Source organism: Medicago sativa, chromosome 4 (genome assembly GCF_051527215.1).
Source record: "Medicago sativa cultivar Bolivia chromosome 4, Bolivia_mono, whole genome shotgun sequence".
Classification (NCBI taxonomy): Eukaryota; Viridiplantae; Streptophyta; class Magnoliopsida; order Fabales; family Fabaceae; genus Medicago; species Medicago sativa.
In genome coordinates this window covers 97634738-97652492 of record NC_140752.1, presented here as the reverse complement: position 1 = coordinate 97652492, position 17755 = coordinate 97634738, and the positions used below count along the sequence as shown (strand labels likewise).

Below are 17755 nucleotides of genomic sequence, written 5' to 3'. Positions count from 1 at the left end.
GTTTAAGAACATGAGGCCATTTATGGTGTAGATCAAAAGCAAATATTCTTAACATTTGTCACTAAAATAAGTAAATATTAATCTAACAACTAATTACTAAGTCACTAAAATAAGTAATAATTTTTTCAATCACTCCAAGGATAATTAGAGGTCCTGGGTTCAAACCCGAATTAAGAAGTAAATGTTAATCTATCAAATAATTAATAACATTTGTCATTCAAAAAAAGTAATAATAGTTTCAATCACATGTCAATTTTTGCACTAAGAAAATATTGTTCTTGCTATTTGTTTTTTCTTTCTTTCTTATTTCTTTTAGGTTTAGTTGTACACTTATTGAGTACCGTGGTATTCCTTACAATTTTGTATGTTCTTTACTCGGTTCATCTGCGATCTTTATTTTTTTTCCTTCAGTTATTAATATTTGAAGCGGATGTCCATTGAATTCCACAAAGTTAACACCAAATAAACAAATTAAATATATGTGGAGAGTCATGTTAAGCATGCATCATAAATTTTTGTATTTTATATTTTTTACAATTTTAGTAGTATTATAAATAATTGGTTTTATATCCATCGTCTATCGCTCCATCACACATCGTAGTAAGTATATCGATTTCATAGTCGACCTCTCAGAGATAAAACCATACTGGTTATTAGTAACATGAGTCTCCTTTTTTAGTCTCTGTTCAATCACTCCTTTTTTTTTATAGAATTTTATGGTATGACTCATGTTTAATTCCCCTATATCCAATTTTGTATATCCCACTTGTTCTTATGAATCAAAATTAAAGTGTTTTTCTCCACTAATCCGGCATTTGCTTTGACCATATCATTTCTTTAAAAAAAAAAAAAAATTAAGCCACTCAATGCCTTTGTCTCTTAGAATTTTCCACCCTTTAATAGGTATGTTATCATGTCATCACTCGAAACGGTCTCTCCAACGCATAAATGGTTGGGAGTTCACATTTTCATCATCCTCCTTTTCAACGTTTACTTTACCTCATGTTCTTGAATCTGACGATGGTAGTTGTAGTTTTGGTTCTCTTATCTAATGTATGGGTTGTTAGAGTATAGTAAGATCACATAACCTTCGTTAAATAAGTTGTGGAAATACTTCTTCCATCTATGTTTTATATCTCTTTCCTGAACAATAATTTTACTCTCTTCATCTTTCATACACTTCACTTGATCTAATTCTCTTGTATTTATTTCTCGTCCCTTAGCAAGACTATATATATATATATATATATATATATATATATATATATATATATATATATATATATTCTCATTCCTTGGTGCCTATGGATTGATATAACCTATCAAAAGTTTGCATTCTTGCTTCGTCCAACACATTCTTGGTCTCCTTGTTCATCTTATAACTTTCCCAAAATTTGACACTTTTGCACCTAAACGACTCTTTAAAACATTTTCTTTTGATTATCACTTTACTTTGAACACTTTCTTTCTGCCACAAATATTCTTTTGATTTTCCCACCTTTTCTTTTGTTACTTTTCTAATCTCATGTGACATCTTGTTACCAAGTCATTGGTGCTTCCATGTAGCTTCTTAAAACCTCCCATTAAAATCTTGTGTTGGAAACTAATTTGCCTTTAACCCTTTAAATGTCACCACTTGATCATTTGGAGCCCAGACATGGCATCTTTTCTCTGTTCACCTCTTAACCCTCAAAATCATAACCAATACTCTATGTTCGGTAGTCAAACTCTCTCCTGGTAAGACTTTATAGTCCAAACAAATCTTTTTGACAAATTTCCTAATAAAAAATAAATCTATCTGAGAATATGACACCCTCGTTCTTGTATGCGATAAGATGCATCTTTCTTTTCCAAAATCACATATTAGCTATAGTAAGATCAAAAGCCGACAAAAAATCCAGGATGGATTTACCCTCCACGTTTATCTCCCCAAGGCCATACCCCCACACATGCCTTCAAAAAAAACATCTCAAAACACTCCCTCCATACCCATTTAGATTCTCTTTTAAAAAGATATTTTCTCCTAGTGGTATATCCTAAATTAAGCCTTTAAAGTTGAAAGTACAACAGAATCATTAATGTATAGAAACACCACTATTTTGGAATGTGAAATATCATTTACAACACAAATTGTATCTCTAAAACTAATTACACGAATAGTTGTGCAAAAGAATAATCATCACTTAAAAACTAATAAAATTCATTCATTCTAATCAAAGTGTTTAATCCAATTTCTTCCAATTTCTTCTAAGTTCAAGTATAGTGGTAGAATTAACACACACAAAAAAAGGTAGAGTGGTAGAGTATCAAATTATGATTGTAACAAAAAAAAAAGAATATAAAATTATGACTAATAATTGCATTCCATCAATGTTGTTACCTCTACATTAAAATTGCCATTAATAAAATGGAATTAACATTTTGTAAAACATAAAAAATAACATTTTTTCATAACACAATTCTTTTTTTTTTTTGAATAATTCATAACCAATTCTTATTTCCTTTATAATAACCTCATCAAGAAAATGCAATTGATATACAATGAAGTTGCAAAATCATTTCATTATCCATCATGTCTATAATAGTGTATTCTTTTCACTTTTATATGATAGAAAAGAATGTTACAATTATTTTTTTTGGTACAAAAGAGGGCCAAAGCCCAAAGAATGTTACAATTTTTTTTGTCAATAAGAATGTTACCACAATTTAAAAGTGACATTAATGATTTTAAATTAATAATCCCTCCGTTTCAAAATACATGTCTAATTTTTGCAATGTGCACTATTCACTTGACTTACTTTGACCATATTTTTTAATTAATGTATAAATACAAATATTAGCAGGTAAGATGTTGTTTGATTTATCTCGACAAATATGTTCAAAATATTAAATTTTTATAATTTTTTACTTTAGATAATTAAAGATATTAACGGTCAAAATTGTGCATTGGCATATGTGAAGTGGTTGACTTGGACATGTATTTTGAGACGGAGGGAGTATATTCTTTTCACTTTTCACTTTTTTCTGTAAAAAAAATATATTTTGTTGAACCTTTTTTATTTATTGGTTACGCATCCATTATTGACTGCACATATTTTGATGGATCTTTAAAATATCACTTTATGGTTTTTTACAAAATTTTCATGAATATGAATGATTAAAATTCTTTAATAACATGACCCTTGTTACCTTTTTCAACAAACAATATCAAATAGGTATTAAAATAGAACATCAAAATTTGAAATTCGAATTAAAAAAATGTATTATTTAAGTAAAAAATATCCATTTTGAATTACGGTGTTTTCAATTCAATATATTTTTTGCTAAGTTAATGTTAGTAATTAACATTAAGATGTTAATTAATAAAAAATTAATGGTATTTGTACGTTGAGACTGAAGATTTTTTTTTGGTCAACTTTGAGACCGAAATTTAAAATCGATTTTTTTTTAACTTGGTTTAATGATTCAATACTATTTTTAATTTTGACACCAATATTAATAACATGATCAATTTGATGACAATTTGGTTATTCCCTTAAAAATTTGCAGTCAGATTGCTATCCATTCTCGTGTCGTGGAAATGGTCCACTCTTCTGAAAATAATTCATTCTCATTGAATTATTATTAGTTTCAATGAGAGTGCAAATTTGTTTTATTACTATTAGTTTTTTAGATTTTATACTTTGTGATAAATTATAAATTTGATAATCTTTTTAATAGGTTAAGAATATATACAATTTTTCTGCATATTTAAATATAGGGAAATGTTAACCGGTGCCCCCGGAGCACTGGTTAAGGAATCAAATGTAGAAACTATTACATTGGAGTTTGTGTTGTCAACTCCTCAAAAATATAAAAAATGTTACTTTTATTTTAAAATTTCCATTTTTAGTTCCCTTAACCAGTGCCCCGGGGGCACTGGTTAACATGACCCAAATAATAAAGATAATAATTAGTTCATTTCATTAATCCAGTATTCCTTTATTATTCCTTTTTTCATATTAATTGTCAAATGCACCAAAATACTTGGTTTGGTTTATAATGCCACATGTCACTTTAAAAAAACAAATGTTTGGTTTGGTTTATGATGCCACATATCAACACCAAGAGAAGAGAAAACTACTTCCATATTAGGACTTGAAAAAGGTCATAAATTTATATAATATAGATAAGCCGTCAAATAAAAAATTGATAATATAGAAATAAGAAATAGTAGCTCAGTTTTAAGATAAATTTGTAACCAAAAAATTAGATAAATTATTTTATATATGTATGGATCGGAGTTTAAACCTTGAATTACCACTTCATTCATCTTAAAAGATAAAATTCTAGCCATTAAGACTACTTAACTAAAAAAAAAAATGTTTGATAGTACTCAAATATTTCTTTTGGTCAAGTAGCCTATTGACTATAATTCACCTTTTACAAAGTGAATAAGTAAGATGTCCGGGGTTCAAACCTCAGCCCCTACATATAGGGATTCATGTCCATGGCAACTGAGATATGCTCACAGTCACAAAGACAATGCTCAAATATTTTAGTTCAATCAACCGAGCATATTCCCCAGAAAAACCTCCCCTTTAAAATCGTACTAATTATTTTTCCTTTTGAATTAAGGAATTTTTTTTATTTCCTTATTTGAACACGCGTTTTATGAGCAACCATTGTGAATTGCCAAGCAAAAATTTAATGTGTAGTACAAATTCCTCGTGGTTTTTTAATAGAAAAAGGAATATTAATATTAAATTGGGAAAAAATTATTTGAGTAAGATTATTAAATTCACGTATTTCAACAGTAATTTATAAATAGAATAGACGATTTTGATTCTCTAAAAATGAATAATATCTATATATCTATGTATAAAAAATAAATGAGAGTGTTACAAATTAATACGACCCATTCCACATCAAAATAAACATGTTCTTCATTCAAAAAAATCATACATGTAAATGAAAGAATGTCTAACATACACGTGAATCCTCATTAACTATTCATGAAATACTTAAATAAAACTAAATTAATTTATATTCACATGATGAATTGAGTTTGAGTTCTCTTATATACAAAATGGATTCATGGAAAACAAAATAAAAATCATATGCGCACAAAAGGAAAATTTATAGAGAATATAACACACATTTGATAGGACATTTAGAAAAATGGAGAAGAGAAAGAAAAAATTTGTATTAATCAATTTAATAATAGTTATTTTATATTTGTGTTTGGAGACTATTTTGAAAGTCAGCATGAAAGAAAACATTATGTCTGGCAATTCAAAGCTTGTTCACGGAACCTATCCAATAAATCTTGGTGTTGAAATCAAAAAAATGAATACATCCTGTAAAAAACATATGTTTGATAAAATTATAATAAAATGAGTAGTGAAAATTAAACGAATCTACAAAACATATGAGCATTATGAACTTCATAAGAACCATTACATTTCAAGTCAACATCGCAATATTATCAAATGAAACTTCTTCACAAATAGAAACAACCTAATCGTTGAATTTAACAATTAAAATTATAAAATTAATGATATTGAAACATAACCATAAAAATAGTAACAACTAACAGCAATGGCAACAAACTAAAGGGGTGTATGTACCTTATATAGGCTTATGTGCAGTACAAATGTGTGCGGTACAATTGTGTAGTACAACATTATATATATATATATATATATATATATATATATATATATATATATATATATATATATATATATATATATATATATATATATATATTGGTCAAGGTACAACCTTATATTTAAAATCAGTGAAATAAATTATGGTTGCCATTTAATATTTTTTTAAGAGAATTATTGCCATTTAATTATTGCTATTTGCATTTTATTAGCACTGACTTTATGATGATTTTTGTAATTCTTAATGGTATGCTCTATTGAATTGACATGTCAGCAAAATAACTTGAGGAGGGTTGACAGTGCTTAGAACGAAATATTTCATATATAGATTTTTTATGCATATTTAAATATATTATAATTCTAACAAAATAAAGTATAATATAATTGAAATATGATATTATATAAAACAATCTCGTTAAAATTTCGTTCTTTAATTTATAAAAAATAAAAAAAAATTCTTTGATATCAATTATAAAATATATGATTAAAATTGTCTCACAATAGTATTAGTACATTATCATCATGAAAAGAAGAACAAAAGTTAGTTCATTTTATTAATTTCATTACCGTGTAAAAAAAAAATCATGGATTGACAAAAAAAAAATCTGATAGGGTATCAATCGGTCAATGTTACAATAATATTTTGTATTAGAAAAAAATTATTATTAATATTAATATTAATATTGCATTAAATTATAATATAAATGATATATATGGTTACAAATATAAATATGGAAAGTTATTGAAATCCAAATGCTTGAGGATGCTATATGGAAGGTTATTGAAATCCAAATGCTTGAGGATGCTTGTTTTCCTAAGAGTGCCACATGTCAATATAATATGAAGAGAAATTAGTTTATCAAAAGTGCCACATGTCAATGCAATGGGAAGAGAAAAACATCTCCATAAAGGGACATGAAACAGGTCGTAAATTTATATTATATAGATATGAATTAAACTAAATAAATAAGTCTTCATAAAAAATAAAAATAAAAACTAACTAAATAAGGAAACTTTTTTCTTTAGAAATAAGTAAACTAGTTGGCCATTGTGCATGCATTTCTTTTTTCCGTAAAGAAAAAGTTATATATTTGGGTGTTTTTATAAAATATTGAGCGGTAATTCTAATAAGGAAATCATTATAATGGACATTTTTTTTCAACTTTTCATTGTATCTTTTTTTAGAAGATTGTTTGTGTGTAATATCGATTTACTCAACCACGTCGATTTGATTAATAATAAAGAGTATTATTGATAATATTTTTGGTTAAAATGCACTTTTTGCCCCTTATGTTCGGCCCCGTAGCAATTTTGACCCTCTATTAAAAAAAACAATTTTCCAGCCCCCAACTTCACCCCCTTTTGCAACTCAGTGACCCCCTTTGATTTTGACTCGGTCAAAACCCATGTGGCCCTTAGATGGACACCACGTGGCATTTATTGAAATTAAAATTTTAAAAAAAAAAGCCAACTAATTATTTACATGATTAAATAAATAAATAAAAGAAATAAAAAAATAAAAAAGGAATATCTTTAATTAAAAAAAAATGGAAAAAGAAGGAACACATGATTCATCACCAACACCATTCATCATCTTCCATCCAAACTCAGCACCTTCATCAACATCAATTCAACAAAATAGTATCATTGGAAGATGAAGTTAATTTAGCTAAATGATGAACAATACATTTGCATAATATTTTTTGCAACAACAAAACAAACCGATGAATAAAAATAGCTACATCCGAGCACAAGCAAAGTGTTCAAGAGTGGGAGAAAAACAAGCACAAACACAGCTGCCCAAGAAACAAATGCAACTCAAATCACCAACACAAATTCACAAAACTCAAAATATAACCTTAAAATTATAGCCTTTACGCTCACAAGATAACCAACAACAATTTCAACAAATCTACAAAAAATCAACAAACCTAAAAAAAATCAAACATAGGAAAACTCATTTCGATCTCAACTCAAGGTATTCCAACTATTCCTTTGCAGGCTTCTGAGGTCCATACACCTGTTTCGCCGACGCCGGAGTGTTGAAGATCACCGGAGATAGTACTGTTGTCGCCACTGAAACCCACCTCGACACCATAGTCTCACCTTCATAAAATTTGGGTTTGATTGTTCATCACAAACTACCATTACCGAATCTGGGTTTGATTGTTTTGAGTAGTGTTACACACTTTCCAGATCTGGTTTGCATGATGTTGATCTCGTGTGGTGGTTTGAACGTGATGATTTGGGGTTAGATATAGTGTGTGGTGGTCAAAATTTGGAATTAGAGATAGAAAGTTGTGGTGGGTTTTGGGTTTGTGTGGAGGGAGGTAGTCGTTGTTTAAAAGAGACAGAGGGAAGAGGTAGAGAGATTATGAGAGATATCTTGAAGCTCAATTTTTGTCTGGGTTTGATGAGATGGAAGAGAGAAGGGTTGAAGATCACGTGCCCCTTCCTCTTTCCTTTTATTTTTTTATTTTTTTAATTCATAAAATACCCACATGGCTTTATCCTCTATTTTAAATTTAAAAATTGCTTACGTGGCGTCCAACTCACTTAAGTGAGGCGACACGTAGGGTTTGACTGAGTCAAAATCAAGGGGGGTCACTGAGTTGCAAAAGGGGGTGAAAAGTGGGGGCTGAAAAGTTGTTTTTTTTTAATAGGGGGCCAAAATTGCTACGGAGCCAAACATAGGGGGCCAAAAGTGCATTTTAGCCAATACTTTTTTAACAATTATAAAGGTCATTGACCAAATTAGCATCATTCTCAATTTGTGGATTTTATAAGTGTTATTGGATGGGGTCAGACTCAGAGTCAAACCAACGATAAGTTTCAAATAGCTCCTCCTAAAAGAAGTCTACGAGGTTGTGGCATGAGATCGAACAGACCCACGAGAAAGATTGTTTAAGTAGTCAACGACAGAGAAGGACACATACCAAGGTGAACAACCAACGGGGTATGTGGCACAATAAGAAGGCAGACCAAGGTGGACAACCAACATGGTCTGTGGCACAGGAGCATGCACATCAGAAGGTGAACAACCGGCATGGCACGTGGCATAAATGGCCACCAAAGGGCAAGTCTTAGAATTTTCCATTAAAGGACATTGTTGGATATTTGTATGTTGGCTTCACTTTTACCTAAAACAAATATTCACTTCGGATGTGGAACACAATGTTCCAACATCTAGGCTTGGTCTGTACGTTCTGTGCTTTGCTCATGTTCACGCACGCGTTCGCTTGATTGAAGGAATCCACACCAGCATGTGTTGGTCAAAACCGTGTGCAGTTATGAGAAGATCAGAACGATGTGATTTCCTAAGGGAATGGTAATGACATAAGTGTTTTAAAGGTGACCATAATGTGTCTTTTAATGTGCCTACTTTTTAGGAGTTTCCTTATCCGGCCATGTTGATTGAGTAACGGATCACCGGTTTGTTCTGAAGCCAGATTGAGTTGATGACGCGCTTTGCTTCAGTATTTAAAGGAGGTTGCAAGACCTGAAGAATCATTCAAGACATCATTTTCAGAAATAAAGTTTATCTAGGTTTTGAGTCACTTGTTTGTGAGCCTTTCGTGTATCATCTTGATGCATGTTCAGGACCGTACTTTGAGTTGTAAATTGTGCACTACTCTGAAGCTTTTAAGCAAGGAGTTAGGTAGTCTGTGAACTGCATCTAAGCTTTTAAGCATGGTTGCATGTTGTTATGTTTTGAAGGTAACTTCATTTTGATTGAGTTTGTAATTCGAGAATCACAGGGGTTTGTGATCAGTTGTAAGGGAGTGAGATGAGATCTCAGATCTAGGAGTTCCTAGGTTGAAATCTTGTTGGGGTAGGTCCTAGGTCATAAGTGCAAACATGGTTTGTTGAGAGCTTTTGAATAGGGACTGCACTAGTGGATTTCCTTCCTGGCTTGGTAGCCTCCAGAGTAGGTGACGTTGCACCAAACTGGGTTAACAATTTCTCTGTGCCTCTTTTCTTTCTTGTCTGTTATTTTGTTTTATTATGTTGGTTAGCTTAATGTTCTAAACATCGTATACAACATCTGTTTTCTGTGTTTCGTGTTGAAACATCTATTAGAACATTTTAAGTCTAACTTGCCAGATTTCAATTAGCATCAGAGCAGGCACCCTGCCTGTTATTGGGTGAGATCCAGAGGAGATCTATTCTGGCAATATGAAGAAGGATGGAGGTTTTGTTAACAGACCACCGTTGCTGGACGAAACAAATTATGACTACTGGAAGTCACGTATGAGTGCCTATCTCAAGTTTATTGACAGCAAGACTTGGAAGGCTGTGATGAAAGGTTGGGAACATCCAGTTGTTCTTGACAAAGATGGCAACAAAACCACGGTTTTGAAGCCAGAAGATGAGTGGACCTTACTTAAAGATGAATTGTCTCTTGCCAACTCTAAAGCTCTAAATGCTCTTTTCAATGGAGTGGACAAGAATATGTTCAGACTTGTCAAAAAATGTGATGTTGCCAAAGATGCTTGGCACATCCTTAAAACAGCTCATGAAGGTACCTCCAAGGTAAAAAACTCAAGGATTCAACTCCTGACGACCAAATTTGAAAGTCTGAGAATGCAAGAGGATGAGACTTTACAGGACTACTACATGAATGTTCTTGACATTGCCAATTCGTTTGATTCTCTTGGAGAAAAATTGTCAGATGAAAAATTGGTAAGAAAAATTCTCAGATCTCTGCCAAAGAGATTTGACATGAAGGTCACAGCCATTGAGGAAGCTCAAGACGTGTCCTACATACAGGTGGAAGAGCTCATAGGTTCTCTTCAAAACTTTGAACTTGTTGATAACAGGTCTGAGAAGAAGGGAAAAGGCATTGCTTTTACAGCAAACACAGCTAATGATGAAGGATTGGAAGAGGGTGTAGAGGATGAGAATCTGTCAGAAGACCTGGTGATGCTAGGAAGACAGTTTAACAAGATTCTCAAACAGGTAAACAACAGACCTAGAGGCAATGGGCAGAACATCAGATGGAACACTGAAAGGCAACAAGGTAATCAAAGGTATGACAGAAATGAGGAAAAGAATAACCGTTACAAAGGAGTACAATATCATGAGTGTGAAGATTATGGTCACATCAGAACTGAATGTGCAACTTTTCTCAAGAAGCAGAAGAAGGGAATGATTGTGTCTTGGTCTGATGATGAGGGAACAAATGGGGATGTTGATAGTGATGCTGCTAAATGTGTCAGTGCTATGACTCAGATAGTAGAATCCGGGTCTGAATCTGATGAAGATTCTAACTATGAGAAAGTAACTGTGTCTTATGGTTATCAAGACATTCATGATGCAAGCACTTCCAGGCATGTGATAGAGCAGGAAGAAATCATTAATCATCTTCAGGAAGAGAGGATTGGTCATCTGTCTAAAATCTCTGGTCTAAACAAAGATGTAATGTTACTTAATTCTCAACTTGATAATGTCCTTAAACAAGTTAGAATGATGACCACTGGAACTGATGTTCTAGATAGGATGTTAGAAGGTCAAATGATAGGTAAACCAAATGGCATAGGCTTTACACATGAACACCTGAAACAGGAACAACAAAACAGTAGTTATGTTCAGGCTTTAGAACACTATCATAAGGCCAAGAAGGGAAAACCAGTTAAGAAAATTAAGTTTGTAGCTTCAATTAGAACAGATAATATCACTGATAGAGGTCCAAAGTTGGAACATTTTGTACAACATCCTAAAACTGACTCAGTAAAGAGAATCTCTCTTGGAAGTGTCATTTTTGCCACAGACAGGGTCATAAAAAACCTTTCTGTTATGATCTGTATGGTGTACCTAGACAATATCAACCTAGTCCAACCTTGAAAGGAGCCGAGAAGGAGTGGAAACCTAAATGCTTAAGACTAATAGCACATACCTCCTTAAGAGCATCCTCTAGTGAAGATTGGTACTTTGATAGTGGGTGTTCTCGTCACCTGACAGGGATGGACAACTTTCTAGGAAATGTCAGACCTTATGCCAAGAGTTATGTCACATTTGGGGATGGTGCTAAAGGAAAGATTATGGGGATTGGAGACTTAGTTAGTGAAGGACCACCAAGACTGAATAATGTTTTGTTGGTCAAAGGGCTGGCAGCCAACTTGATTAGTATTAGTCAATTATGTGATCAGGGGCTAAGTGTAAATTTTAGTAAAACTGGGTGCTAGATCTTATATGAAAAGGGTAAGGTGAGTATGAAGGGTACTAGGTCTAAGGACAACTGTTACTTATGGATCTCTCAAGAACAGGCTCTCGTATCCTCATGCATGCTGAGCAAAGCTGAAGAGGTAAAACTGTGGCATCAAAAACTAGGTCACTTGAATATGCAAGGGATAAAGAAAGCTATCTCTCTAGAAGCAATCAGAAGGTATACCCAAACTGGAAATCACTGATAGAAGTATTTGTGGTGAATGTCAAGTTGGTAAACAGACTCGAATGACCCATCCTAGGTTGGAACATCAAGGAACCACAAAATCGCTTGAACTTCTTCATAATGATTTAATAGGACCCATGCAAGTAGCTAGTTTTGGTGGAAAGAAGTAGGTTCTGGTGGTTGTTGATGATTTTTCAAGGTTCACCTGGGTGAACTTTATCAGAGAGAAATCCGATACCTTTGAATCACTCAAGGAACTTTGCATCCAACTTCAAAGAGAGAAAAATAGAGGTATTGTCAGGATAAGAAGTGATCATGGAACAAAATTTGAAAACTCCAGATTTCATGAATTTTGTGCTGATGAAGGAATCAGGCATGAATTCTCATCTCCCATAACACCTCAACAGAATGGAGTGGTGGAAAGGAAAAACATGACTCTACAAGAATCAGTCAGGGTCATGCTACATGCTAAACACCTTCCACTTTATTTCTGGGCTGAAGCTATGAATACAGCTTGTCATGTTCATAACAGAGTCACTTTGAGAACAGGTACTACAACTACCTTGTATGAGCTATGGAAGGAAAGAAAGCCTACTGTAAAATATTTCCATGTCTTTGGTAGCAAGTGTTGCATTCTAGCAGAAAGAGATTACAGAAGAAAAATGGATCCAAAGAGTGATGAGGGATTTTTTTTTGGGTTACTCTACTAACAGCAGAGCCCATAGAGTGTTTAACAACGTAACTCAAGTTGTTATGGAATCCATCAATGTGGTGGTAGATGATGTGGTTAAAGAACCAATGCTTGAAGTTGTACTAGGTGTTGAAGCATATCCTGAAACATCTGCTCAAGAGAAAGTGATGCCTGAAACTATTGAAAAACCTGAGACTTACTCTGAAGATACTGAGCTGGAGCATGCAGAATTAAGCAAAGGACCTTCAATCAGAGTTCAGAAGAATCATCCTCAAGAGCTCATTATTGAAGATCCAGATCAAGGAATCAGGACCAGAAGATCTAATGATGTTGTCTCCAACTCCTGTTTTGTGTCCAAATTTGAACCTAAAAATGTGAAGGAAGCTCTCACTGATGATTTCTGGATTGAAGCCATGCAAGAAGAACTCAACCAGTTCAAAAGGAGTGAAGTATGGGATCTGGTGCCAAGACCAAATGACATAAATGTCATTGGTACAAAATGAATCTACAAAAAAAAAAGTCAGATGAAAATGGTACTGTTACCAGAAACAAGGCAAGACTGGTAGCACAAGGTTATACACAAGTAGAGGGATTAGACTTTGATGAAACATTTGCACCTGTTGCCAGACTGGAATTCATAAGGTTACTCTTGGGAGTGGCTTATATTCTAAAGTTCAAATTGTTTCAGATGGATGTGAAGAGTGCCTTTTTAAATGGGTACCTCCATGAAGAAGTCTATGTTGAGCAACCAAAGGGATTTGTTGATCCAAATTTTCCTGATCATGTGTACAAGCTAAAGAAGGCACTATATAGGTTGAAACAGGCCCCTAGGGCTTGGTATGAACGACTCATAGAATTTCTGACCCATCAAGGATACAAGAAGGGAGGAACATACAAGACCCTGTTTGTTAAGAAGGACAAAGGAAGACTCATGATAGCACAGATCTATGTTGATGACATTGTGTTTGGAGGAATGTCGAATCAAATGGTTCAACATTTTGTTCATCAGATGCAGTCTGAATTTGAGATGAGTCTTGTAGGAGAATTGACCTACTTTCTTGGACTGAAATCAGGCAAATGGAAAATACAATATTCATCTCCCAGAGCAAGTATGCCAAGAATATTGTAAAGAAGTTTGGGTTAGACGATGACAGTCATAAGAGAACACCGGCAGCCACTCACTTAAAGTTATCCAAAGATGAAAATGGTGTAGCTGTTGATCAAAGTTTGTACAGAAGCATGATTAGAAGCCTCATGTATCTTACAGCTAGCAGACCTGACATAACTTTTGTTGTAGGGGTTTGTGCTAGATATCAAGCAGAGCCTAAAATGAGTCATCTGGTTCAAGTTAAGAGAATTCTGAAGTATATAAACGGCACCACAGATTATGGAATTCTATACTCTCACAGTGACAATTCCAGGATGATTGGTTATTGTGATGCAGATTGGGCAGGTAGTGCAGATGACAGAAAAAGTACTTCAGGAGGTTGTTTCTTTCTTGGGAATAATCTAGTGTCTTGGTTCAACAAGAAACAAAATTCAGTGTCTCTATCAGCAGCAGAAGCAGAATATATTGCTGCAGGAAGTAACTGCTCTTAGTTAGTCTGGATGACGCAAATGCTGGAAGAGTATGATGTTCAACAGAATGTTCTAACACTGTACTGTGATAATTTAAGTGTTATCAACATCTCCAAGAATCTTATACAACATAGCGGAACAAAGCACATTGACATCCGGCATCACTTTATTAGGGATCTTGTTGAATACAAGGTAGTAACTCTGGAGCATGTGACAACTGAAGAACAACTGGCTGACATCTTCACAAAAGCCTTGGATGTCAAACAATTTGAGAAGCTGAGGAGCAAGCTGGGTATTTGCATTCATGAGGAATTATAGCAACCAGTGTTCAAAGTGTCAGGTATTCTTAGCTATAATTTATGCTTTTATCAAACTCTTAATTTGGCATATTTTATGGCTAAAAAGGGGAGTAGATATATTCATGTTGTATGTATCCTTACTATGTGTCTGCTGATGTTGAGACATCTGATGTTGAGACATTTGATTCTGGATTCTTTTTGTTTGTTTAGATAAAAAAAATTGCTAGTATGCATGTATTCAGATGGAGTAATAGATATGTTGTTTGTGCTCCTTTAGGGGGAGTAAACTTCTGTGTCCCTGAATGTTCCTATGGATGTGGGAACATCCTGTTTGAGCTACTGAATATTGTCTGGGAATTTATTTTTCTTATATTTCTCTGAGTAGCGTGTTGTGACAGTTGACTGTCTAGGATGTTACAGGAATTTATTTTTCCTTGCATGTCCTCTGCTGCAAGACTCTGATACTCTATGATGATACCTATTAGTTTCTCTTGTCTGCATATTTCCATGTGTTAATTGTTGTGTGAAAATATTGGAAGCAGAATCTGAGACGTGTAATATACTTCTTCTATGTCTTGAAGATTATGTGTGAAGACTGAAGAACTGTATTTTGGTATCTATTGATAATCTGAGTTTGTGAACCTTTCTATAAGGTATATTTTTTTAAGATTGAAGGAAAGGTTGCGTGTGTGATCTCTCTGTTTTAATTGGATTGGACTTAATTTGTTTTAGCCAAAAATTTGCCAAAGGGGGAGATTGTTGGATATTTGTATGTTGGTTTCACTTTTGCCTAAAACAAATATTCACATCGGATGTGGAACACAATGTTCCAACATCCAGGCTTGGTCTGTACGTTCTGTGCTTTGCCCATGTTCACGCACGCTTTCGCTTGATTGAAGGAATCCACACCAGCATGTGTTGGTCAAAACCGTGTGCAGTTATGAGAAGATCAGAACGATGTGATTTCCTAAGGGAATGGTAATGACTTAGGAAAGTGTTTTAAAGGTGATCATAATGTGTCTTTTAATGTGCCTACTTTTTAGAAGTTTCCTTATCCGACCATGTTGATTGAGTAATGGATCACCGGTTTGTTCTGAAGCCAGATTGAGTTGATGACGCGCTTTGCTTCAGTATTTAAAGGAGGCTGCAAGACCTGAAGAATAATTCAAGACATCATTTTCAGAAATAGAGTTTATCTAGGTTTTGAGTCACTTGTTTGTGAGCCTTTCGTGTATCATCTTGATGCATGTTTAGGACTGTACTTTGAGTTGTAAATTGTGCACTACTCAGAAGCTTTTAAGCAATGAGTTAGGTAGTCTGTGAACTGCATCTAAGCTTTTAAGCATGGTTGCATGTTGTTATATTTTGAAGGTAACTTCATTTTGATTGAGTTTGTAATTCGAGAATCACAGGGGTTTGTGATCAGTTGTAAGGGAGTGAGATGGAATCTCATATCTAGGAGTTCCTAGGTTGAAATCTTGTTGGGGTAGGTCCTAGGTCATAAGTGCAAACGTGGTTTGCTGAGAGCTTTTGAATACGGACTGCACTAGTGGATTTCCTTCCTGGCTTGGTAGTCCCCATAGTAGGTGACGTTGCACCGAACTGGGTTAACAATTTCTCTGTGCCTCTTTTCTTTCTTGTCAATTATTTTGTTTTATTATGTTGGTTAGCTTAATGTTCTAAACATCGTATACAACATCTGTTTTCTGTGTTTCGCGTTGAAACATCTATTAGAACATCTTAAGTCTAACTTGCCAGATTTCAGACATCAATTGTCATCAAAGAACCATGATTGTCCTTCCAATACAACTGTCCAGACAAAGGTACAATGGCCTAAACCTTAGTCATTTACTGTAAATATCGCTCTAAAGTTTTAGGCCATGTATGTTTACTGTTCATATAGAAAATTATCTTTATTATTGTCTCTTTTGTTAGTAATTTTATACATTAAATCGACAGGAAAAAAAATGATATAAAAAAACCATACAATTCTTATTGCACCCTCAAAGGTTATGTCAAATCGTGTTGCAATCGTGACAGAGGAGATGTAACTCCTTACAAGTGTATGAATCTCTTTCCATTAATACTTTGTCATGCAAAGTTGTTGAGCAATCAAATTTATTATTTGATGTTGCTCCATCTATTGATATAGAAGTGTCAGATTTGGGTGCAATCACAAGCAAAAAAGTTGGTTTCCAATATTCCCAATTTGAAATTGAGAATGCATTTGATTTTAAAAATTTGGGTTTAAATATTTTTTTACCCATGACAACAACCGAAGAGTTTTTAGTTTCAAGAACCATGATCTAATTGTCCAAACATTTCACATATATTCTATGTAAGATAAATTGAATTTATAACACCCTTTCTCTAAGGAAACCATCTTAATGGTTTTCATAAAGGAAAATGCTAACAAGTGTCTTTGTTGTTTAAGCAACTAAAAGTAGTAATTTTTGCAAAGAAACTTGTTTAATTATTACTATTACATGTGTTTGACTTGTGTTTTCAAGATAAAATTTCTTTCAATGGATTCCTTAAACAATGCCTTTATGACACTTGTTAGCATAACCCTTTCATAAATTTAGCAGCCATAAAGCACAATTCATCGACCTTTATGGGAGCTTCACCCTCAATGAGAATCATTGTTCCACGCAAGTTATTCTTACAACACTTTAAATATGCTTATAAGTAGAAAAATGGCAATTGAATTATATAAACATCACAAATGTTGTACAATGTATGCAATAAGGTTTTGTTTTTGTGGGAATGCATAAAAAGTGATAACATAAGAAATTGCAGCAGGTTGCGGTAATTTATCAATGAAGAGTCAAGGGAAGAAAATATAACGTTCTCGCATCTCCACTGATGGCAAGCAATACAAACTCTGGAAAGGTGAATCGCAAATTCATACAAATGACATAATGAACTAACCTAATAATCAAATCAATCTCTCTTGATTTAGGAAAAAAAATTAATTGAACTTTGTTTGTCTTGTATTATTTATCTATTTATATTATCAATGAAGCGTTTATTTTTTTCTCATTGATACGTCTTTAATTTTTGAATACCTACTCAATCAACTACTCCACCAACCACTAATAATAAGAATATTTTAAGAAATTAATCAATTTTTATCGTTAAAATC

The 17755-nt window shown here is 33.4% G+C and overlaps 1 protein-coding gene across 1 annotated transcript; it reads left to right on the top strand.

Annotated features, from left to right (window-relative positions):
- The first annotated feature begins 9827 nt into the window (after positions 1–9827).
- Positions 9828–13236, top strand: LOC146934380 (uncharacterized). Its single transcript, XM_085707906.1, has 5 exons — positions 9828–11454; positions 11613–11809; positions 11918–12036; positions 12383–12591; positions 12821–13236. The coding sequence occupies exons 1-5, from the start codon at positions 9828–9830 to the stop codon at positions 13234–13236; spliced, it is 2568 nt and encodes an 855-aa protein (XP_085564032.1).
- Positions 13237–17755: the final 4519 nt, after the last annotated feature.